The following is a 24,488-nucleotide window of genomic DNA, read 5'->3' as shown; positions in this document are numbered from 1 at the left end:
AACTCAGCCTGCAGCCTTGTGCCTTTATATGGGGGGCACAGAACCCCTCAGTGACTGCTAATATCCTTATCATTTACAGTAGGGGGTACATTATCCCTTATAATACATGAGTGATACTCAGAGTTCCCTGTATAACTCAGCCTGCAGCCTTGTGCCTTTATATGGGGGGCACAGAACCCCTCAGTGACTGCTAATATCCTTATTATTTACAGTAGGGGGTACATTATCCCTTATAATACATGAGTGATACTCAGAGTTCCCTGTATAACTCAGCCTGCAGCCTTGTGCCTTTATATGGGGGGCACAGAACCCCTCAGTGACTGCTAATATCCTTATCATTTACAGTAGGGGGTACATTATCCCTTATAATACATGAGTGATACTCAGAGTTCCCTGTATAACTCAGCCTGCAGCCTTGTGCCTTTATATGGGGGGCACAGAACCCTCAGTGACTGCTAATATCCTTATCATTTACAGTAGGGGGTACATTATCCCTTATAATACATGAGTGATACTCAGAGTTCCCTGTATAACTCAGCCTGCAGCCTTGTGCCTTTATATGGGGGGCACAGAACCCCTCAGTGACTGCTAATATCCTTATCACTTACAGTAGGGGGTACATTATCCCTTATAATACATGAGTGATACTCAGAGTTCCCTGTATAACTCAGCCTGCAGCCTTGTGCCTTTATGTGGGCACAGAACCCCTCAGTGACTGCTAATATCCTTATCATTTACAGTAGGGGGTACATTATCCCTTATAATACATGAGTGATACTCAGAGTTCCCTGTATAACTCAGCCTGCAGCCTTGTGCCTTTATATGGGGGGCACAGAACCCCTCAGTGACTGCTAATATCCTTATCATTTACAGTAGGGGGTACATTATCCCTTATAATACATGAGTGATACTCAGAGTTCCCTGTATAACTCAGCCTGCAGCCTTGTGCCTTTATATGGGCACAGAACCCCTCAGTGACTGCTAATATCCTTATCATTTACAGTAGGGGGTACATTATCCCTTATAATACATGAGTGATACTCAGAGTTCCCTGTATAACTCAGCCTGCAGCCTTGTGCCTTTATATGGGCACAGAACCCCTCAGTGACTGCTAATATCCTTATCATTTACAGTAGGGGGTACATTATCCCTTATAATACATGAGTGATACTCAGAGTTCCCTGTATAACTCAGCCTGCAGCCTTGTGCCTTTATATGGGCACAGAACCCCTCAGTAACTGCTAATATCCTTATCATTTACAGTAGGGGGTACATTATCCCTTATAATACATGAGTGATACTCAGAGTTCCCTGTATAACTCAGCCTGCAGCCTTGTGCCTTTATATGGGGGGCACAGAACCCCTCAGTGACTGCTAATATCCTTATTATTTACAGTAGGGGGTACATTATCCCTTATAATACATGAGTGATACTCAGAGTTCCCTGTATAACTCAGCCTGCAGCCTTGTGCCTTTATATGGGGGGCACAGAACCCTCAGTGACTGCTAATATCCTTATCATTTACAGTAGGGGGTACATTATCCCTTATAATACATGAGTGATACTCAGAGTTCCCTGTATAACTCAGCCTGCAGCCTTGTGCCTTTATATGGGCACAGAACCCCTCAGTGACTGCTAATATCCTTATCATTTACAGTAGGGGGTACATTATCCCTTATAATACATGAGTGATACTCAGAGTTCCCTGTATAACTCAGCCTGCAGCCTTGTGCCTTTATATGGGGGGCACAGAACCCCTCAGTGACTGCTAATATCCTTATCATTTACAGTAGGGGGTACATTATCCCTTATAATACATGAGTGATACTCAGAGTTCCCTGTATAACTCAGCCTGCAGCCTTGTGCCTTTATATGGGGGGCACAGAACCCCTCAGTGACAGCTAATATCCTTATCATTTACAGTAGGGGGTACATTATCCCTTATAATACATGAGTGATACTCAGAGTTCCCTGTATAACTCAGCCTGCAGCCTTGTGCCTTTATATGGGGGGCACAGAACCCCTCAGTGACTGCTAATATCCTTATCATTTACAGTAGGGGGTACATTATCCCTTATAATACATGAGTGATACTCAGAGTTCCCTGTATAACTCAGCCTGCAGCCTTGTGCCTTTATATGGGGGGCACAGAACCCCTCAGTGACTGCTAATATCCTTATCATTTACAGTAGGGGGTACATTATCCCTTATAATACATGAGTGATACTCAGAGTTCCCTGTATAACTCAGCCTGCAGCCTTGTGCCTTTATATGGGGGGCACAGAACCCCTCAGTGAATCGCTGGAACAGACTAGCCCAGTACTTGTTAATGAGCACGTTCTGTAACCCACAGCAACCAATCAGCAGAAAGCATTTCCTGCTTTGAGATACTAGGACAGAGCACAGGGCGCAGTGAAATCTAGTTACACACCGCACTGAAAGCCAAATACTTCTAAAGGTTTCAGCTCAGTAATAAAGCAAATCAGCAGAAAAACCACCAAATGACTTTACAACATCATCAGAAACCAGTTTTTTTTCATCTTTAATATATTTAAAAATCATTTTAAACCTCTAATGAAACCTAGAACCGCATTCCTAATACCGTTTTTTTCAGGGCTTCTCCGGATTTCACCGACCCTTCTCCCAAGAACGCTTTGATCTCCGCCTCGGGTTTATCTTTTTGATACTCGCACAGTTTCAGCTCTAGAGAGAGTTTGAACCACAACAGTCTCGATACATTCGATATAAGAACGTACATCAACAGCGCTAGGTATTTCCTCTCCTCTTTTCCTTCTTTTTACGCTTCACGGGCGGCTCTTCCTGGGAAGCGTTACCGGCCGATGCCCCCTCCCCAGAAGACCTAGAAGGTGGAGCGCCTGGAACGGGCAACTTGCCAATGGCTACTGCAGACTTTTCAGGCTGTCTTTGCGGACATGCCTCGTTCAAATGTCCCTCCTGCAAACAAATATGACATTTCCTCGGGAGAGGACAACCGTCTACCTCCTGTCCAGCCTTGGCACAGTTCTGGCTCCGCGGGCAACCATCGGCCACGTGCCCGTACTGCCGACATCTCCAGCAGAATTTCGCCACGCCATTGAAGATGCAGTCAATGTTGACCGTTCCTAAGCGAAATTTTTCGGGTGGGAAAACACTCTTCTGAATGACTGCCCGGAACCGATATTGCGAAGTCCAAATACCCAGTTTGTTGTGGATTTTACCTAGAAAAACAAGTTTTTTGCAGTACCTACTGATCACAGCCTCAATGTCCTTCAGTGGCACAAAAGGAGAATATGATTTAACCACCAGATAAATCTCCCTCTCTGCGAAATGTGGGAAAATCCTAAAACCATTCAGCCTCGGATCGGCCAGATTCTCCACCAGGATCCTCAGGAAACTACGGAAAACGACTTCTCCGTCAAAGGTGACATCGTAGACCCCTTTCCTGGGATAATCTTGGATTGCAAGGATCTCCTTCCTTGAGATTCTGCCGAAATCTTCCAGAATCGTCTGCACAATGAAAGTCAGATTCTTCTCCTGGTCCGAAGGAACATCTGCGACGATTCTAACCGAATGCTTGACCCGAGCAAACAGTTCGGCCGAATCATCTTCCGCTGCCATCATGAAGCACTCAGTTCCCCCCTCAGGGTTATCACTCAAGGGATGGGTGATCAGTTCCCCCCTCAGGGTTATCACTGAAGTGACGGGTGATCAGTTCCCCCCTCAGGGTTATCACTGAAGTGACGGGTGATCAGATCCCCCCTCAGGGTTATCACTGAAGTGATGGGTGATCAGTTCCCCTTCAGGGTTATCACTGAAGTGATGGGTGATCAGTTCCCTCCTCAGGGTTATCACTGAAGGGACGGGTGATCAGTTCCCCCCTCAGGGTTATCACTGAAGGGACGGGTGATCAGTTCCCCCCTCAGGGTTATCACTGAAGTGATGGGTGATCAGTTCCCCCCTCAGGGTTATCACTGAAGGGACGGGGGATCAGTTCCCCCCTCAGGGTTATCACTGAAGTGATGGGTGATCAGTTCCCCCCTCAGGGTTATCACTGAAGTGATGGGTGATCAGTTCCCCCCTCAGGGTTATCACTGAAGGGACGGGTGATCAGTTCCCCCCTCAGGGTTATCACTGAAGGGACGGGTGATCAGTTCCCCCCTCAGGGTTATCACTGAAGTGACGGGTGATCAGTTCCCCCCTCAGGGTTATCACTGAAGTGATGGGTGATCAGTTCCCCCCTCAGGGTTATCACTGAAGGGACGGGGGATCAGTTCCCCCCTCAGGGTTATCACTGAAGTGATGGGTGATCAGTTCCCCCCTCAGGGTTATCACTGAAGTGACGGGTGATCAGTTCCCCCCTCAGGGTTATCACTGAAGTGACGGGGGATCAGTTCCCCCCTCAGGGTTATCACTGAAGTGATGGGGGATCGCTCCTTATTGCCCCAATAGCAGCGTGTAGCTTAAAGGGGACATATTGGATAAATGGGGAATTTTGTAGGCAATTATGAATAATATCCGGTGCTGGTTTGGGCTAAACATTAATCCTGTCTGTAACAATGGCCCCTTTATTGGAGCTCCCTATAGATCCTATCGCTTCTCGTCGGTGCGTGAAATGAAGAGTGGGCGTGTCCTAACAGTCCCTGCCAGAAGCACAGTAGGAGGGGGAGAGCCAATCACAGCCCTGCACTCACACAAGCACAGACAGGCTTCAGTTCCCTATCAGGTCAGCCTAGCTGCTGATTGGTTCCTATCCTACATTACATTGTACAGCTCCCCTGCACATCCAGAGAATTCAACCAGCAGGAAGTGAAAGGGATGGGCGGGGCTAGTGAGGTTTTGGCGGAATTTCTCAAAAAATCCGTTTCCAGGCTTATACCTACACTTGATCTTAGCCAAAAGTCCAAGAAGCGAAAGCCAAATACTTATTATTATTTTATATTATTATACCTATCATGCCAGCACGTTTAAACCCTTGTACAGGGCACAACAGCGCACTAAACGCTACTTTGCCCTTATCCATCATGGCGGCGGTTACCCGTCTATCCCTGGTCACATGAGTGAAGTGATGCCGGGAGCTGTCAGTGCGCGATTGGCTGTAAGAGGCGCGCTTCCGGTGGCTGACGTTCTCACACGCGATTGGTGGGAAGGAGAGCGCCTTCCGGTGATGTGGAGTTGTCAGTGCCGGGCGGGTAACATGGCTTCTCTCCGTGTGTCTGTGCTGCTTGTGGCCGCCTCATGCCTCCTGCTGGGGTCTGGGCTCCGGGCCGGGCCCCGCACTCTCGTCCTGCTGGAGAACATCAACCTACGGGAGACGCACTCTCTCTTCTTCCGCAGTCTCTCTGGTAACTGTCTGCGCTGGGGGGGGGGGGTATATATATATATATATATATATATATATATCAGCCTGGCTCTGTTAATATGGGGACTGGGGGGGTTATAGTGATAATAGGGATATTATAAGCCCCCGACGGGTTCCTTATAATATATAGTGAATAAAGTACCCCCTATTGTAACATATAGGGATATTATAAGCCCCCGAGGAGTTCCTTATAATATATAGAGAATAAAGTGCCCCCTATTGTAACATATAGGGATATTATAAGCCCCCGAGGGGTTCCTTATAATATATAGTGAATAAAGTGCCCCCTATTGTAACATATAGGGATATTATAAGCCCCCGAGGAGTTCCTTATAATATATAGTGAATAAAGTACCCCCTATTGTAACATATAGGGATATTATAAGCCCCCGAGGAGTTCCTTATAATATATAGTGAATAAAGTGCCCCCTATTGTAACATATAGGGATATTATAAGCCCCCGAGGAGTTCCTTATAATATATAGTGAATAAAGTGCCCCCTATTGTAACATATAGGGATATTATAAGCCCCCGAGGAGTTCCTTATAATATATAGTGAATAAAGTACCCCCTATTGTAACATATAGGGATATTATAAGCCCCCGAGGAGTTCCTTATAATATATAGTGAATAAAGTGCCCCCTATTGTAACATATAGGGATATTATAAGCCCCCGAGGAGTTCCTTATAATATATAGTGAATAAAGTACCCCCTATTGTAACATATAGGGATATTATAAGCCCCGAGGAGTTCCTTATACTATATAGTGAATAAAGTGCCCCCTATTGTAACATATAGGGATATTATAAGCCCCGAGGAGTTCCTTATAATATATAGTGAATAAAGTGCCCCCTATTGTAACATATAGGGATATTATAAGCCCCCGAGGAGTTCCTTATAATATATAGTGAATAAAGTACCCCCTATTGTAACATATAGGGATATTATAAGCCCCCGAGGAGTTCCTTATAATATATAGTGAATAAAGTACCCCCTATTGTACCATATAGGGATATTATAAGCCCCCGAGGAGTTCCTTATAATATATAGTGAATAAAGTACCCCCTATTGTAACATATAGGGATATTATAAGTCCCCGAGGAGTTCCTTATAATATATAGTGAATAAAGTACCCCCTATTGTAACATATAGGGATATTATAAGCCCCCGAGGAGTTCCTTATATAGTGAATAAAGTACCCCCTATTGTAACATATAGGGATATTATAAGTCCCCGAGGAGTTCCTTATAATATATAGTGAATAAAGTACCCCCTATTGTAACATATAGGGATATTATAAGTCACAGAGGAGCTCCTTATAATATATAGTGAATAAAGTACCCCCTATTGTAACATATAGGGATATTATAAGCCCCCGAGGAGTTCCTTATAATATATAGTGAATAAAGTACCCCCTATTGTAACATATAGGGATATTATAAGTCACAGAGGAGTTCCTTATAATATATAGTGAATAAAGTACCCCCTATTGTAACATATAGGGATATTATAAGCCCCCGAGGGGTTCCTTATAATATATAGTGAATAAAGTACCCCCTATTATAACATATAGGGATATTATAAGCCCCCGAGGAGTTCCTTATAATATATAGTGAATAAAGTGCCCCCTATTGTAACATATAGGGATATTATAAGTCACAGAGGGGTTCCTTATAATATATAGTGAATAAAGTACCCCCTATTGTAACATATAGGGATATTATAAGCCCCCGAGGGGTTCCTTATGTAGTGAATAAAGTACCCCCTATTGTAACATATAGGGATATTATAAGCCCCCGAGGAGTTCCTTATAATATATAGTGAATAAAGTACCCCCTATTGTAACATATAGGGATATTATAAGCCCCCGAGGAGTTCCTTATAATATATAGTGAATAAAGTACCCCCTATTGTAACATATAGGGATATTATAAGCCCCCGAGGAGTTCCTTATATAGTGAATAAAGTACCCCCTATTGTAACATATAGGGATATTATAAGTCCCCGAGGAGTTCCTTATAATATATAGTGAATAAAGTACCCCCTATTGTAACATATAGGGATATTATAAGCCCCCGAGGAGTTCCTTATATAGTGAATAAAGTACCCCCTATTGTAACATATAGGGATATTATAAGCCCCCGAGGAGTTCCTTATAATATATAGTGAATAAAGTACCCCCTATTGTAACATATAGGGATATTATAAGCCCCCGAGGAGTTCCTTATAATATATAGTGAATAAAGTACCCCCTATTGTAACATATAGGGATATTATAAGTCACAGAGGAGTTCCATGGCCATACCTATTGTTTCTCCAACTCCCATGTAACTGGAGGAGTCCCAAGCCGGACTTGGATTTCTTACTATTGAGTGCTATTCTGATACCTACAAAAATAACAACTACTTCTTCCCTTTCTCGCCCCCCAGACAGAGGATTTGACCTTTCCTTTCGAACAGCCGATGATCCAAGCCTGTCCCTGATCAAGTATGGAGAGTTCTTGTACGACAATCTGATCATCTTCTCCCCCTCTGTCGAAGGTACGTTGGTTACTTTGCTTCATGTTTGGTTTCCTTTCTGGTAAGGGGGGTAAGCAGGCACCAAGAATGGACACTGAGTAGTTAAATTGCACCCTGTGCCATTTAATTTCTTTTAGACTGCCAAATATTTTCTCTTTAGTGATTCACACAAAGGATACCAACCCGAGCCAAAGGGGGTTCTTTTGTACTTTTCTATTTGTACAGAACAATTCTGAGCAAGCAAAGGCTCTCTCCATATGTTGTTTAACAACTCCCAGCATGCCGCTGGAGCCATTTGCTTTATTTTGTAGGTTAAAGGGGATGTAAACCCTGCGGCACAGCGCGGCTCAACCAAACGTTACTCAGCTGTTGCCGGACTACAAATCCCAGAATAATGTAACATATAATGAAGGGTGAGGCATGCTGGGAGCTGTAGTCCAGCAACATCAGGGCTGTATTCTTAAAGCAATATTGCCCAATAAAACTGCATTAAAATGCAAGAAATCCCCCAATGAGAATCCCAGCTGATGTGAGTAAATCCGGCTCCCTGTTCTCTGTTCCTGCAATTGGAGTTGGGAGCAATAAGCACAGTTTCCCAGCACTGAACAAGTCTGTCCCTTTATCCCCATGTCTGATTCCTGTGCCATATAATGAGGGGAAAATGCCATCATTATCTCTATATGTAAGGTACCAGCAAGGGGCCTGACACAGTGCTGGGAATCAGCATTCTCATTGGTCACTTCTCTTGCACTTACAGTCACATGTGGGTTAGGTGTGCTGGGTTTACTTGGATGGGTTGAACTTGATGGACACTGGTCTTTTTTCAACCCTATGTAACTATGTAACATTGTTGCTCAGTAGAATTCTCATTGGGGAATTTCCTTGCATCTAGAATTATGTTTTTCAGCAACTTCTATAGCAAAACCAGGGGGCGCAGTGGGGCAGCGTTATGGTTGGGTTAAGTCGTGGTGTTTTTGTTTCAGATTTTGGTGGAAACATCAACATTGAGACTATCAGCTCATTTATCGACGGAGGCGGCAGTGTGCTGGTTGCAGCAAGCTCAGATATCGGTGAGTCTTTATGTTTATCCTGTGCGTAACACACACGTTACATTCAGCAGACGCAGATTACCCCGGGAGCGCATATCCTGCTCACTTACGCCTCGTGCAATGGTCTCTGAGGCCACTAGGGGGCAGCAGTGCTTTGGTCATAGCTCTAGTTTCCAAACAGAATCGTTATTTTGTTAAAACAATTCTCTTAACTCTTGAGTGCCAGGCAAAGTGAATTAAGTTGTGTTGGAGCTTAGGGGTGGTGAAATGACATGAACTGGGTACTTCTGATCCCTTAAAGGGGCCATACATGCCTTGACTTTTCCTGCAAGGCATTTTTATTTTGGGCAGCTGGTTGGGACAATATTGTTTGCCCCTGAGTGAGACCCTGATATCTTAACCCTTAAAGAGACCATAATCTCTTGCAAATATATACATTTATACAGCAAAATGCCATTCCTACCCCAACCAATTGTTCTCTCTATGTTAAAATATGATTTTCTGAATCCTGAGCACATAGGCAGAGCTGGGGGGTGTGCCAGCATACAGACATGGGGAGACTGGCGCGCAGCAGATGGATGAGTATAGAATAGAAAGGAAAGCTGTCTAATGGCTAAAGTGCTGGGGGAAGGATGTACCCAGAGCAAAAAGCGTTCTGATTGGGGCGAAGGCAAGGGTGCTGCCTGCTGACAAAGTAGCCCAACTTGATTCCTGTTCTCTGCGCTTTAGGGGACCCCCTGCGGGAGCTGGGCAGCGAATGTGGCATTGAGTTTGATGAAGACAAAACAGCTGTGATTGACCACCATAACTATGATATCTCCGACCCGGGCCAGGTACATACCCTGTTATCCAATGGGAAGGGGAGTCACTGACTGTTACTAGCATGGGGGGGGATGTATACCCTACATATAGCTTCATTTACTTTTTTGCAATTTATTTCATGTTGGCCAAATTCCGGACAGTACGGGTAATTCATGGCTTTAAAATTGCACCCTAACAGTACAGATTGGGGGATCCCGCCCAGACACCACCTATGGGGTTATGTAATATAATGCACAATGTTTGCCCAGATGCAGTAACTGATAGCAACCAATCAGCAGGTAGGATTTACTAGTCACCTGTTTAAAAGCAAACATCTTATTGGTTGCCCTGGGTTACTGCTCCTGGGCAAACGTTGTGCCCTTTATTACATATGGGGGTTAATATTCCCTAATACCTTCCCCAGTGTCTGTCTTTTGTAGTCCTTTCCTTTTCCTGCTCCATTGTTTTCCTGGTCTGGAGAGCAGTGCAGTAGGCAATAGGCTGGACTACCAGTGTCTCCAGCCTATCAGATTCTTGCATCACCCCGGCCAATGGGGATTTATTAGCTGATTAGCTGGAAGAGAAGGAAGGGCCCGTATTCCTTCAGGACTATATACTGGTATGGGGAGGGGGTAAGTAATAGGGCTTGGGGGATTTTTTTTCTCTCTAACAGTGATAGTTCCCCTTTAACAAGGTCTCTGTAACCCCCTGCTTTCTGGGTTTATCCTCTTTATAGAAGAGATGGTTGAGTTCATTGGCTGTCGTTACATTTTGTGTCTCTCTCCTTAGCACTCACTTATTGTGGCCGACTCTGAGAGCCTTCTGAAAGCTCCAACCATTGTGGGAAAGGCTCCTCTGAACCCCATTCTCTTCAGGGGTGTTGGGTACGTGTCTGTTTATCTGTTTCTCCGAGCATCTTTGTTCCCTTAAGTTTTTCCAGTTAATGCAGTAGTTTTCCTGCTGTGCCTTTAGTAACCACTGTCCTTTCCTCACAGCATGGTGGCCGATCCGGACAATCCTCTGGTACTGGACATTCTGACTGGCTCTTCCACCTCCTACTCCTTTTTCCCGGATAAGCCAATCACACAGGTACTTGGTCATAACAATTTTTTTCTCACAAACTTACACTGAAACAAGCAGGTTGTACCCTAAGCCTTTTGTTGGCCAACCCTGGCTGCCATTTTTGATCCAGTTCTACCCCCTTCTATGACATCACAGATTGTGGGGGGGGGGATTGGGGCAGTTGCAAAACACCCCTGTATTGAGCACAATTCAGCAGAGCAGTTTAAGTGAAATTTGGCTCTTTAAAGAGGTTAACTTTTAGTTTGTTATAGAATGGCCTATTCCTAGCAACTTTTCAATTGGTCTTTATTATTTATTTTTTATTGTTTAGGAATTATGTGCCTTCCTCTGACTCTTTCCAGATTTCAAACGGGGGTCACTGACCCCGGCAGCCAAAATAATTATTGCTCTGTGAGGCTGCAGTTTTATTGTTACTTTATATTCCTTATCCTTCTCTTTAGCCCCTCATCTATTCATATTCCAGTCTCTCTTTCCGACCACTGCCTAGTTGCTAGGTTTAATTGGACCCTAGCAACCAGATAACTGCTGAAATTCCAAACTGCTGAACAAAAGCCTAAATAAATCAAAAACTGCAAATAATAAAATATGAAGACCAATTGCAATTTGACTCAGAATATCACTCTCTTTGTGCCCAGCAGTCCTTTTACCCCTGATGGAATAGTCACCCAGAGATGCCCATAAAGGGGGTGGTTATCCCATCAGTGATCACATGTTCCAGGTATTAATGGTGCAACTGGGGTTTCTGTTGCCTTCACAGTACCCACACGCTGTAGGGAAGAACACGCTCCTGATCGCAGGGCTACAGGCCAGAAATAACGCCCGTGTCGTGTTCAGCGGCTCCATGGATTTCTTCAGTGACGCCTTCTTTAACTCCGCCGTACAGAAAGCCGCCGGGGGCTCCAACCGGTACTTATCTCTCTTCCCTTCTCAAGCTCCGGGTAAATTTGTCAGGGTTTTTGGGCTCATCCCTTGTCCCTGTTCCTTAGGTATGCCAAAACTGGCAACTACGAGCTGGCCGTGGCCCTGTCTCGCTGGGTGTTTAAGGAAGAGGGCGTCCTGAGAGTCGGGCAAGTCTCCCATCACCGCGTAGGGGAATCCTCTCCTCCAAGCGCCTACACTGTCACTGACCTTGTGGTACGTGCTGATCCCATGGAACTAGGGGAGTCCCAAGCCGGACTTGGATTTCTTACTATTGAGTGCTATTCTGATACCTACTGGGAGCTGCTATCTTGCTCCCTTCCCATTGTTCTGCTGATCGGCTGCTGGGGGTGAGGGGGGGGATATCACTCCAACTTGCAGCGCAGCAGTAAAGTGTGCCTGAGTCTGAGCTTTCAGCCAGTGCTACATATTAGAACTGCTTTCAGCTAACCTATTGTTTCTCCTACTCCCATGTAACTGGAGGAGTCCCAAGCCGGACTTGGATTTCTTACTATTGAGTGCTATTCTGATACCTACTGGGAGCTGCTATCTTTCTCCCTTCCCATTGTGTTTATTGTTTATTTACCCTTTAAACATCTTCCGGTCTCACTCCATTTTTTTGTGCTTCCCTCTCAGGAATACAGCATCGTGATTGAACAGCTGTCCAATGGAAAGTGGGTGCCGTTTGATGGGGACGATATCCAGCTGGAGTTTGTCCGTATTGATCCATTTGTTAGGACCTTCTTAAAGAAGAATGGTGAGTAGATTATATAGTGGTCTGTCTGCGGTGCAGTTATTCTCACCATTCACCGGGTCTGTCCTTATTGTTGGTGGTACTCCGGCCGAATGCACTATCCCTAGGGAGCCCTGCACTGTGTATATATAACAGCAGGAGGGCCGCCTTTCTTATTCTTTGTTTGTTTTTTCTCCTACTAGGAGGGAAGTACAGTGTCCAGTTCAAGCTCCCGGATGTTTATGGTGTGTTCCAGTTCAAGGTGGATTATAACAGGTTGGGGTATACACACCTGTACTCTACCACACAGGTGAGCATGGGAAATATCTGTAATATGTATAAATATGTAATAAAAGGCAGCAGTAACCCATAGCAGCCAATAAGGTGTTGGCTTTTAAAGGGGAACTAAACCCTGCCGCACAGCGTGGCTCAACCAAACGTTACTCAGCTGTTGCCGGACTACAAATCCCAGAATAATGTAACATATAATGAAGGGTGAGGCATGCTGGGAGCTGTAGTCCAGCAACATCAGGGCTGTATTCTTAAAGCAATATTGCCCAATAAAACTGCATTAAAATGCAAGAAATCCCCCAATGAGAATCCCAGCTGATGTGAGTAAATCCGGCTCCCTGTTCTCTGTTCCTGCAATTGGAGTTGGGAGCAATAAGCACAGTTTCCCAGCACTGAACAAGTCTGTCCCTTTATCCCCATGTCTGATTCCTGTGCCATATAATGAGGGGAAAATGCCATCATTATCTCTATATGTAAGGTACCAGCAAGGGGCCTGACACAGGGAATCAGCATTCTCATTGGTCACTTCTCTTGCACTTACAGTCACATTGTTGCTCAGTAGAATTCTCATTGGGCAATTTCCTTGCATCTATAATTATGACTATAGCAACTCTAGGGGGTGCTGTGGGGCAGTTAAACAGGTGGGCAGTAAATTGTACTTACTGATTGGTTGCTATGGGTTTCATAACCCCCTAGGAGTTTATCATGGTGACACTGCTTGTTTCACACTGTTTTCCCCTCCATTACAGGTGTCGGTGCGCCCCCTGCAGCACACCCAGTACGAGCGCTTCATCCCCTCGGCCTACCCGTACTACGCCAGCGCCTTCTCCGTCATGTTCGGACTCTTTATATTCAGCATCGTCTTCCTACACATGAAGGAGAAAGAGAAATCTGACTAAGGTAGTGCACTTACGTGAAATCTCCACCAGAGGGCGCCTACACCTGGCCCATAAGATCCTTCATTGGCCGGCATTCAGCTCTGATTTGGGATGGTTTTTTTGGTTTAAAAAAATTAAAATTAATAATTAACTTTTTTTACTGTGCTACGTTGAGAGAGAGGGAGCGGCCGGCCCCAGCACAGACGGGGTTAATCACCAGAGGGGAGAGCATGAAATTCACCCGCCCAGGGAACTGCACTGATCACATTCCCGGCAGTCGCTCGTCGCTTTGTGTCACTGTGGATGTATTTTTATTTCATTCGTTTTGTCGTTGGACTGGGATGAGGGGCACTTGAACCTTTGTAATAAAATCTCTTCCCCCCCCCCCTAAATGTGTGCAAGTGGAATATTCCGTACCGGGGGCAGGGGGGTTGCTCCCATAAAGATGTGGTTATAAAATAGCCTACTCTCAGCAACTTTTCAATTGGTCATCATTTTATAGCTTCTGAATTATTTCAGACCCTCTTCTATTCATCTTCCAATCACTTGTGTTGAAACCACTGCCTGGTTGCTAGGGTAAGCTGGACCCTAGCAACCAGGCAGCTAAGCTCAATAATTCAGAAACCACAGAAGTGAAAACCAGTCTCGTAATATGATTTTCTGCATTATACTATAGGGGTAGGGCCAGCACTCTGACATCAGCAAGGGGGAGGAGCTCTGCACTCACCTGATCCAGCACCTGGGGCTCCGAACCCGATCAGGCCGACCTACCCCCATTGCAAGCCTAGCGTGTGTGTATGTATATATATATATATATATATATATATATATATTATATGGTTTTAACCTTGAGCTTCTGCCCCAATACTATTTATGTGGTTTATGTTCAATACAAGTGTTTATTGCTCCTTTAAAGGGATTGTTCACCCTGAAGTTTTTAGTATGATGTAGAGAGTCATATTTTGCGATTGGTCTTCATTTTCTATTTGTAGTTTTTTAGTTTTTATTTAGCAGCTCTTCAGTTTGGAGTTTCAGCAGCTCCCTGGTTGCTAGGGTCCAAATGACCTTAGCAACCAGGGAGCCGTTTGAATGAGAGAATAGGAGAGGGGCTGAATAGAAAGATAAGGAATAAAAAGTAACAATAACAATAAAACTGGAGCCTCACAGAGCAATAGGGTTTGGCTGCCGGGGTCAGTGACCCCATTTGAAAGCTGGAAAGAAAAAGAAAAAATGAAGAAATAAATAATGAAGACCAATTGAAAGCTTGGAATAGGCAATTCTATAACATACTAAAAGTTAATTTGCGGTAGGTGAACCCGCCCCTTTAGGGAAAAGTTGCGATTTTCGTCTTGGTAACGGTCCAATGAGGTTGTGGGGGTCTCACATGTGGGGCCCCCTGTGCTGTGAGTAATAAAGGGGGCACCTACCTAGGAGAACTGGTCAAATGTCCCAAAGGATTGAGCCCCCTCAGCTTCTCTGCAGCCCTCGGGTTCCTCGTATCCTGCACCTCAGTGCAACCCCCGACCAGGGTAGGTACTGGAGATTATACCCTAAAATGCACTGGACACAGTGGGGCTTATTTATACGTTTCAAGTTTGATAGGTTTGCCCCCCCGGTGTCTAACGTACTCTTTGTCCCCACCCAAGCCCATGAGCGACTGTAGCTCTAGAAAGTGTCAGTTTCACCGCTGCACCCTCATTTTATAGGAGCCCTGGGTGGGTGCCATTCCGGGCGAGATTTACTGAGCGCTGTAATAGCAATCGCTCCCACTCTCGCACACTGAGCTTTATACTGGAGTCATTGCCCAATAAACACACTCACAAACATATATATAGTATATAGTATATATCCACATATAAAATTAGCCCTAACTGCCCTACTTTATTGCCCCGGGCTCGGCATCTCTTTTTATAACAGAAAGGAAAAGCACATTCGGTTTATTCCCCACTGAAAGTCGCTTTTCCTCCAGTTTTGTTAATCAGCTGCTGCTACATTGTGTCAGGAGTCGGAACCGGCAGGAGAGCCGAACAGATCACTTATTAATTAGCGATTACATTTACACTTACACGTGCTATTCTTTTGGAGGAGGGGCCTGACTGGCAACCCTACTGCTTTCGTTTTTATTGCATTTTTGTGATTTTATTGCATTCTGTGCTGCTTTTGGTTTCCATTCTGGGTGCTCTGCGTGGCACGTTCCTGTGGAACCCTATACATGTGGGGCGCCAAACTGTGCAGCAGAGCCCTGGCATTCATCATAAGGAAGTTCCACCCTGGTACCTAATGACACATGGGAGATAATATGCTGTAAAGTGCAAACTTTAGGGCATTTGTCATATGATTCATCAAAACCTCTTCAGTTAGCAAAGCCTTGCAGCTGGACAGTTTGGGGTAGAACGATCTATTTACCCATTTTGGATTCGGTAGAATGTGCAATTCACCCAAGTACTCACCAGCATACACTGTCCTTACAGTCAGGGAATCAGGGCTTTTTCCCAAAACCCAAGCACTTTGTGGGTTTTCTGCTTGTACCCGTTGGTACTCTACCCAGTCAAACCCAGCTGCAGGGGTGTTTCGGCCCCTAGTGCTGCCCTGAGGTGGTAGGAGATGCCATTCCCCTTGCCCCTCTGCGGAAGTTACTAGTGCAGAGAGTAGCTTTTTGCCACCCCAGGTAACTTCAGGGGTAAGTTTCTCACCCAGCCTCATTGCCGCAGCGCCCCTGCCCAACTGAGGAACAGTTTTTAATTCTCCAGTAGCCCCTTCCAAATGGTCATGGCTGGGGCAGTTTCTAAGAAGGTGTAAGCAGTGCAGAGAAGGGAAAGGGACAGTGACAGTTACACATAACTATAAACCCAGTGAGAATGAGGAATGAATGGATATTGGGGAGTTGTATCAGGAGTCAGAACCAGCAGTGCAGGGAAGGGAAAGGGACAGACACAGTGACAGTTACACATAACTATAAACCCAGTGAGAATGAGGGATGAATGGGTATTGGGGAGTTGTATCAGGAGTCAGAACCAGCAGTGCAGGGAAGGGAAAGGGACAGACACAGTGACAGTTACACATAACTATAAACCCAGTGAGAATGAGGAATGAATGGATATTGGGGAGTTGTATCAGGAGTCAGAACCAGCAGTGCAGGGAAGGGAAAGGGACAGACACAGTGACAGTTACACATAACTATAAACCCAGTGAGAATGAGGAATGAATGGGTATTGGGGAGTTGTATCAGGAGTCAGAACCAGCAGTGCAGGGAAGGGAAAGGGACAGACACAGTGACAGTTACACATAACTATAAACCCAGTGAGAATGAGGAATGAATGGGTATTGGGGAGTTGTATCAGGAGTCAGAACCAGCAGTGCAGGGAAGGGAAAGGGACAGACACAGTGACAGTTACACATAACTATAAACCCAGTGAGAATGAGGAATGAATGGATATTGGGGAGTTGTATCAGGAGTCAGAACCAGCAGTGCAGGGAAGGGAAAGGGACAGACACAGTGACAGTTACACATAACTATAAACCCAGTGAGAATGAGGAATGAATGGGTATTGGGGAGTTGTATCAGGAGTCAGAACCAGCAGTGCAGGGAAGGGAAAGGGACAGACACAGTGACAGTTACACATAACTATAAACCCAGTGAGAATGAGGGATGAATGGATATTGGGGAGTTGTATCAGGAGTCAGAACCAGCAGTGCAGGGAAGGGAAAGGGACAGACACAGTGACAGTTACACATAACTATAAACCCAGTGAGAATGAGGAATGAATGGATATTGGGGAGTTGTATCAGGAGTCAGAACCAGCAGTGCAGGGAAGGGAAAGGGACAGACACAGTGACAGTTACACATAACTATAAACCCAGTGAGAATGAGGAATGAATGGATATTGGGGAGTTGTATCAGGAGTCAGAACCAGCAGTGCAGGGAAGGGAAAGGGACAGACACAGTGACAGTTACACATAACTATAAACCCAGTGAGAATGAGGAATGAATGGATATTGGGGAGTTGTATCAGGAGTCAGAACCAGCAGTGCAGGGAAGGGAAAGGGACAGACACAGTGACAGTTACACATAACTATAAACCCAGTGAGAATGAGGAATGAATGGATATTGGGGAGTTGTATCAGGAGTCAGAACCAGCAGTGCAGGGAAGGGAAAGGGACAGACACAATGTTTTATGTTTGGCTTTATTTCCCCTTTAAACTTACTTATTATCTTTTATAGAGAGTGATACACAAGGTAGCAGTAATAGCCCTCGCCTGGGGCAGTAACAGTACTTTTAGTTTAGTGAGAGTTTTATTGCTCGCTGGGACTTTCGCGTTATAGAGATTTGCATACTATATGGCCTTAAAGGGCCAGTAACATCCGGCAATAAAAATAACCCGAAATACCTTTAACCCCAATATTTAGTGACTCCACACGTAATGCCAGGGTGCCTCTAAAATAGACACCCCCATTCCCCAGAATTCCCTTTACTTCCTGTCGCAGGAAGTGAAGGGAGTAGTTAGACCCCGCTTTATAGAAGCCCCAAACAGTAAAACAAATAAAGGCAGACCCCTTTAATAGGTTAATCTGTATTTATGACATCATAGGGCATAAGCAGTCATTGAAGTACAGCTGGGAGTTACAGTTCCGCAGCACTGAGAGAACAATAACCATTAATCATAGTAACTGGAAGATGTGACGGCGCTTACTAAAGCGATATAATATATGACATAAATAATCCAGGAGATGTTTACGGCGAGTCCCACGCCCAGAGCCACCATGTTTAGTTGGAACGCCATACGGGAATCGCTCGCGGCAGAGGTCATATCCCCTCGAGTTATGTCGTCCCGGGTCTGAAACAAATGGGGAAACCATAAATCTGATTATTATTCCCTCTGTATAAGCGCTACACCCCCTATAATCCCACTGTATATGTGCTACCCCCCTATAATCCCACTGTATATGTGCTACCCCCCCTATAATCCCACTGTATATGCGCTACCCCCCCTATAATCCCACTGTATATGCGCTACACCCCCTATAATCCCACTGTATATGTGCTACCCCCCCTATAATCCCACTGTATATGTGCTACCCCCCCTATAATCCCACTGTATATGCGCTACACCCCCTATAATCCAACTGTATATGCGCTACATCCCCTATAATCCCACTGTATATGTGCTACCCCCCTATAATCCCACTGTATATGTGCTACCCCCCCTATAATCCCACTGTATATGTGCTACACCCCCTATAATCCCACTGTATATGCGCTACACCCCTATAATCCAACTGTATATGCGCTACATCCCCTATAATCCCACTGTATATGTGCTACACCCCTATAATCCCACTGTATATGTGCTACACCCCCTATAATCCCACTGTATATGTGCTACACCCCCTATAATCCCACTGTATATGCGCTACACCCCTATAATCCAACTGTATATGCGCTACATCCCCTATAATCCCACTGTATATGTGCTACACCCCTATAATCCCACTGTATATGTGCTACACCCCTATAATCCAACTGTATATGTGCTACATCCCCTATAATCCCACTGTATATGCGCTACACCCCCTATAATCCCGCTGTATATGCGCTACACCCCCTATAATCCAACTGTATATGGGCTACACCCCCTATAATCCCACTGTATATGGACTACACCCCCTATAATCCCACTGTATATGTGCTACATCCCCTATAATCCCACTGTATATGCGCTACACCCCCTATAATCCCACTGTATATGCGCTACACCCCCTATAATCCCACTGTATATGCGCTACATCCCCTATAATCCCACTGTATATGCGCTACATCCCCTATAATCCCACTGTATATGCGCTACACCCCTATAATCCCACTGTATATGCGCTACACCCCTATAATCCCACTGTATATGCGCTACACCCCTATAATCCCACTGTATATGCGCTACACCCCTATAATCCCACTGTATATGCGCTACACCCCCTATAATCCCACTGTATATGCGCTACACCCCCTATAATCCCACTGTATATGCACTACACCCCCTATAATCCCACTGTATATATGCTACACCCCTATAATCCCACTGTATATGCACTACACCCCCTATAATCCCACTGTATATGCGCTACACCCCCTATAATCCCACTGTATATGCACTACACCCCTATAATCCCACTGTATATGCACTACACCCCCTATAATCCCACTGTATATGCGCTACACCCCTATAATCCCACTGTATATGCGCTACACCCCCTATAATCCCACTGTATATGCGCTACACCCCTATAATCCCACTGTATATGCGCTACACCCCCTATAATCCCACTGTATATGCACTACACCCCCTATAATCCCACTGTATATGCACTCCACCCCCTATAATCCCACTGTATATGCGCTACATCCCCTATAATCCCACTGTATATGCGCTACATCCCCTATAATCCCACTGTATATGTGCTACATCCCCTATAATCCCACTGTATATGCACTACACCCCCTATAATCCCACTGTATATGCGCTACACCCCCTATAATCCCACTGTATATGCGCTACACCCCCTATAATCCCACTGTATATGCACTACACCCCCTATAATCCCACTGTATATGCGCTCCACCCCCTATAATCCCACTGTATATGCTTTACACCCCCTATTTCTATATTCCCTGATGGACCAACCCCCCCTCCTCTCGTTAGAGCCCAGTTACCTTGCAGGAGAAGACAAGGGCAGCGATACCAATGGGGAGGCAGCAGCAGATGAGGCTGAAAATGGAGCACCCCAAATAATCCTTGTAGACTCCCTGGGGGGCCATAGTAACGACCCGGGGCTGGGTGTTGATCACCACATGATGTTGGGAAGCTGAGGGTGATTGGTGGAAATGCGCCGCCGGAGCGGAGTTTGAGTTAAATGTAGAACCGACAGTGTACTCCGGCCTTGGAATCTGCTTGGAATAATCCATGTCGGGGTACTGGGGGGGTCCGTACATTCTGCAGGGGGTTTATCTTTGTATCTACTGAAACGTAATATCAGCTCTCCCTTTCCTATAATCACCGGGCGCCCAAATGACTTGATATCTGAGCGCTCTCGGCTTTATATGTGAAGCCCCCACCGGCCCCCCCACACATTGGGTTTTACTATAAGGAAATAGTTTTCTTTCGCTTACCGTAAAGGCCCAGTAAAGTTTTTATTTGAGTCAATCATTATCTAGGGACCAAGCGAAAGTATCTAGAACAAAGAAATGTGCCCATTGTGTCTGTCAGGGACTTCCTTCCCCCCCCCCCAGAATGGTATCATTGCCCCCCTCCAATACAGCCCCCATTCCCAAGGGGCAGAGTGGTGCAGAAGGGTTGGGGGGCACCCCTTTATTGTCTCTTGGACCCAACACTCAAGGGATATAAACCCAACCATAACGCTGCCCCACGGCGCCCCCTAGTGTTGCTATAGTCGTAATTCTAGATGCAAGGAAATTCCCCAATGAGAATTCTACTGAGCAACAATGTGACTGTAAGTGCAAGAGAAGTGACCAATGAGAATGCTGATTCCCAGCACTGTGTCAGTGTCAAGTTGAAAGAGTCGAGGATCCTCTTCAGTTCTTCTCAGCCACAAGGATCACAAAATTATTGGCCTAAACGTCCTCCCAGCTTCCCAGAAATGCCCAGATAATGGGGCAGTAGGGTCAGAATCAACCAAACTGCCCCACCCAACCGGCCCATGTGGGGCCAACAGAAGTCACAGGGTTGGGAATCAGTTATGAGTGATTGGATGAGGGGTTCTGGCCAATCCAGAACCTGTAGGATCAGTGAGTAACTTTCTCCTTTGGCCGCTGATTGGGGGCAAGTTTGGGGGCAGCGAGTTGGGCTTGAGTTAAAGTTGGGGTTTCAGTGCTGAGGGGGCATCAGTATAGAGGGGCTGCCATATTCAGAAAGGGGAGTTTAGAAGTGAGTGAGTAGGGGGGTCAAATGCATGGAACCCTCCAGTAACAGTGAGATGGCTAAAGGATCGGGGGGCAGGGATCCCCAACCCGTGGCTCAGGGGGTACATGTTGCTCCCCAACTTTCTGATGTTGCTCCCAGTAGCCCCAAACTAGGAACCATTTTTCATTCCATTACGTCCTACAGGCAGCACACCAAGGGTTAACTCCCGCTCCCTCTGATAGGACAGCCTTTAAAACAGCCCCTTAACCCCGCCCCCAGCATGTTTTTTTCCTGTCCTACCTGAGGACGTGGTAGTGAAGAGAATGAAGATCCAGACTTGTAGGAGTCTGAAGGCCGTACTGGGGACTCCCTTAGGGTGAGACCCTGGGGGAATGGAGGTTCCTTGGCAGAGGATCACAGGAAGTGGAGGAGATCCTGGGTGCTGGGAGGGAAGCAGGACGACGAATACAGGTAGAAGCATGGCGTGATGTCACTTCCGCCTTTGTCGCCCGCGGCTATTCTTTTGTCGTGCGGCTATTCTTTTGTCATGCAGCTATTCTTTTGTCACCCGCGGCTATTCTTTTGTCGTGCGGCTATTCTTTTGTCACCCGCGGCTATTCTTTTGTCACCCGCGGCTATTCTTTTGTCACCCGCGGCTATTATTTTTTCGTGCAGCTATTCTTTTGTCATGCGGCTATTCTTTTGTCGCCCGTGGCTATTTTTTTGTCGCCCGCGGCTATTCTTTTGTTGTGCAGGTATTCTTTTGTCGCCCGAGGCTATTCTTTTGTCGTGCAGCTATTCTTTTGTCGTGTGGCTATTCTTTTGTCGCCTGTGGCTATTTTTTTGTCGCCCGCGGCTATTATTTTGTTGTGCAGGTATTCTTTTGTCGCCCGAGGCTATTATTTTGTCGCCCAAGGCTATTCTTTTGTCGCCCAAGGCTATTCTTTTGTCGCCCAAGGCTATTCTTTTGTCGCCCAAGGCTATTCTTTTGTCGTGCAGCTATTCTTTTGTCGTGCGGCTATTCTTTTGTCGTGCAGCTATTCTTTTGTCGTGCAGCTATTCTTTTGTCGTGCAGCTATTCTTTTGTCATGCGGCTATTCTTTTGTCACCCGTGGCTATTTTTTTGTTGCCCGTGGCTAGTATTTTGTCGTGCAGGTATTCTTTTGTCGCCCGTGGCTTTTCTTTTATCGTGCAGCTATTCTTTTGTCGTGCTGCTATTCTTTTGTCGTGCAGCTATTCTTTTGTCGTGCGGCTATTCTTTTGTCGCACATCTCTCCATTTTCTGGACTGTCTCATCCCATTCACACACAGTCATCTCTCCATTCCCCCGACTGTCTCATCCCATTCACACACAGTCATCTCTCCATTCCCCCGACTGTCTCATCCCATTCACACACAGTCATCTCTCCATTCCTCGACTGTCTCATCCCATTCACACACAGTCATCTCTCCATTCCCCCGACTGTCTCATCCCATTCACACACAGTCATCTCTCCATTCCTCGACTGTCTCATTCCCATTCACACACAGTCATCTCTCCCTTCCCCCGACTGTCTCATCCCATTCACACACAGTCATCTCACCATTCCCCCGACTGTCTCATCCCATTCACACACAGTCATCTCTCCATTCCCCTGACTGTATAATCCCATTCACACACAGTCATCTCTCCATTCCCCGACTGTCTCATCCCATTCACACACAGTCATCTCTCCATTCCCCCGACTGTATAATCCCATTCACACACAGTCATCTCTCCATTCCCCTGACTGTATAATCCCATTCACACACAGTCATCTCTCCATTCCCCGACTGTCTCATCCCATTCACACACAGTCATCTCTCCATTCCCCCGACTGTCTCATCCCATTCACACACAGTCATCTCTCCATTCCTCGACTGTCTCATCCCATTCTCACAACAGTCATCTCTCCATTCCTCGACTGTCTCATCCCATTCACACACAGTCATCTCTCCATTCCTCGACTGTCTCATCCCATTCACACACAGTCATCTCTTCATTCCCCCGACTGTCTCATCCCATTTCACACACAGTCATCTCTCCATTCCCCCGACTGTCTCATCCCATTCACACACAGTCATCTCTCCATTCCTCGACTGTCTCATCCCATTCACACACAGTCATCTCTCCATTCCTCGACTGTCTCATCCATTCACACACAGTCATCTCTCCATTCCTCGACTGTCTCATCCCATTCACACACAGTCATCTCTCCATCCTCGACTGTCTCATCCCATTCACACACAGTCATCTCTCCATTCCTCGACTGTCTCATTCCCATTCACACACAGTCATCTCTCCCTTCCCCCGACTGTCTCATCCCATTCACACACAGTCATCTCTCCATTCCCCGACTGTCTCATCCCATTCACACACAGTCATCTCTCCATTCCTCGACTGTCTCATCCCATTCACACACAGTCATCTCTCCATTCCCCGACTGTCTCATCCCATTCACACACAGTCATCTCTCCATTCCCCGACTGTCTCATCCCATTCACACACAGTCATCTCTCCATTCCCCGACTGTCTCATCCCATTCACACACAGTCATCTCTCCATTCCTCGACTGTCCTCATCCCATTCACACACAGTCATCTCTCCATTCCTCGACTGTCTCATCCCATTCACACACAGTCATCTCTCCATTCCCCGACTGTCTCATCCCATTCACACACAGTCATCTCTCCATTCCTCGACTGTCTCATCCCATTCACACACAGTCATCTCTCCATTCCTCGACTGTCTCATCCCATTCACACACAGTCATCTCTCCATTCCTCGACTGTCTCATCCCATTCACACACAGTCATCTCTCCATTCCTCGACTGTCTCATCCCATTCACCACACAGTCATCTCTCCATTCCTCGACTGTCTCATCCCATTCACACACAGTCATCTCTCCATTCCCCGACTGT

General features: G+C 46.0%; 1 protein-coding gene across 1 annotated transcript; it reads left to right on the top strand.

Annotated features, from left to right (window-relative positions):
• Positions 1–5,183: 5,183 nt before the first annotated feature.
• Positions 5,184–14,025, top strand: ddost (dolichyl-diphosphooligosaccharide--protein glycosyltransferase subunit (non-catalytic)). The gene is given in 11 exon segments (NM_001127009.1): positions 5,184–5,343; positions 7,791–7,901; positions 8,864–8,950; positions 9,659–9,762; positions 10,520–10,614; positions 10,726–10,819; positions 11,571–11,719; positions 11,800–11,947; positions 12,368–12,488; positions 12,668–12,774; positions 13,505–14,025. Coding segments are annotated over 11 exon segments (1,314 nt in total). The 5' UTR covers positions 5,184–5,195; the 3' UTR covers positions 13,655–14,025.
• Positions 14,026–24,488: the final 10,463 nt, after the last annotated feature.

Source organism: Xenopus tropicalis, chromosome 7 (genome assembly GCF_000004195.4).
Source record: "Xenopus tropicalis strain Nigerian chromosome 7, UCB_Xtro_10.0, whole genome shotgun sequence".
In the NCBI taxonomy this organism is placed as follows: domain Eukaryota; kingdom Metazoa; phylum Chordata; class Amphibia; order Anura; family Pipidae; genus Xenopus; species Xenopus tropicalis.
Note: the sequence above shows the minus strand (reverse complement) of the source record. Positions and strands in the feature narration are given on the sequence as shown.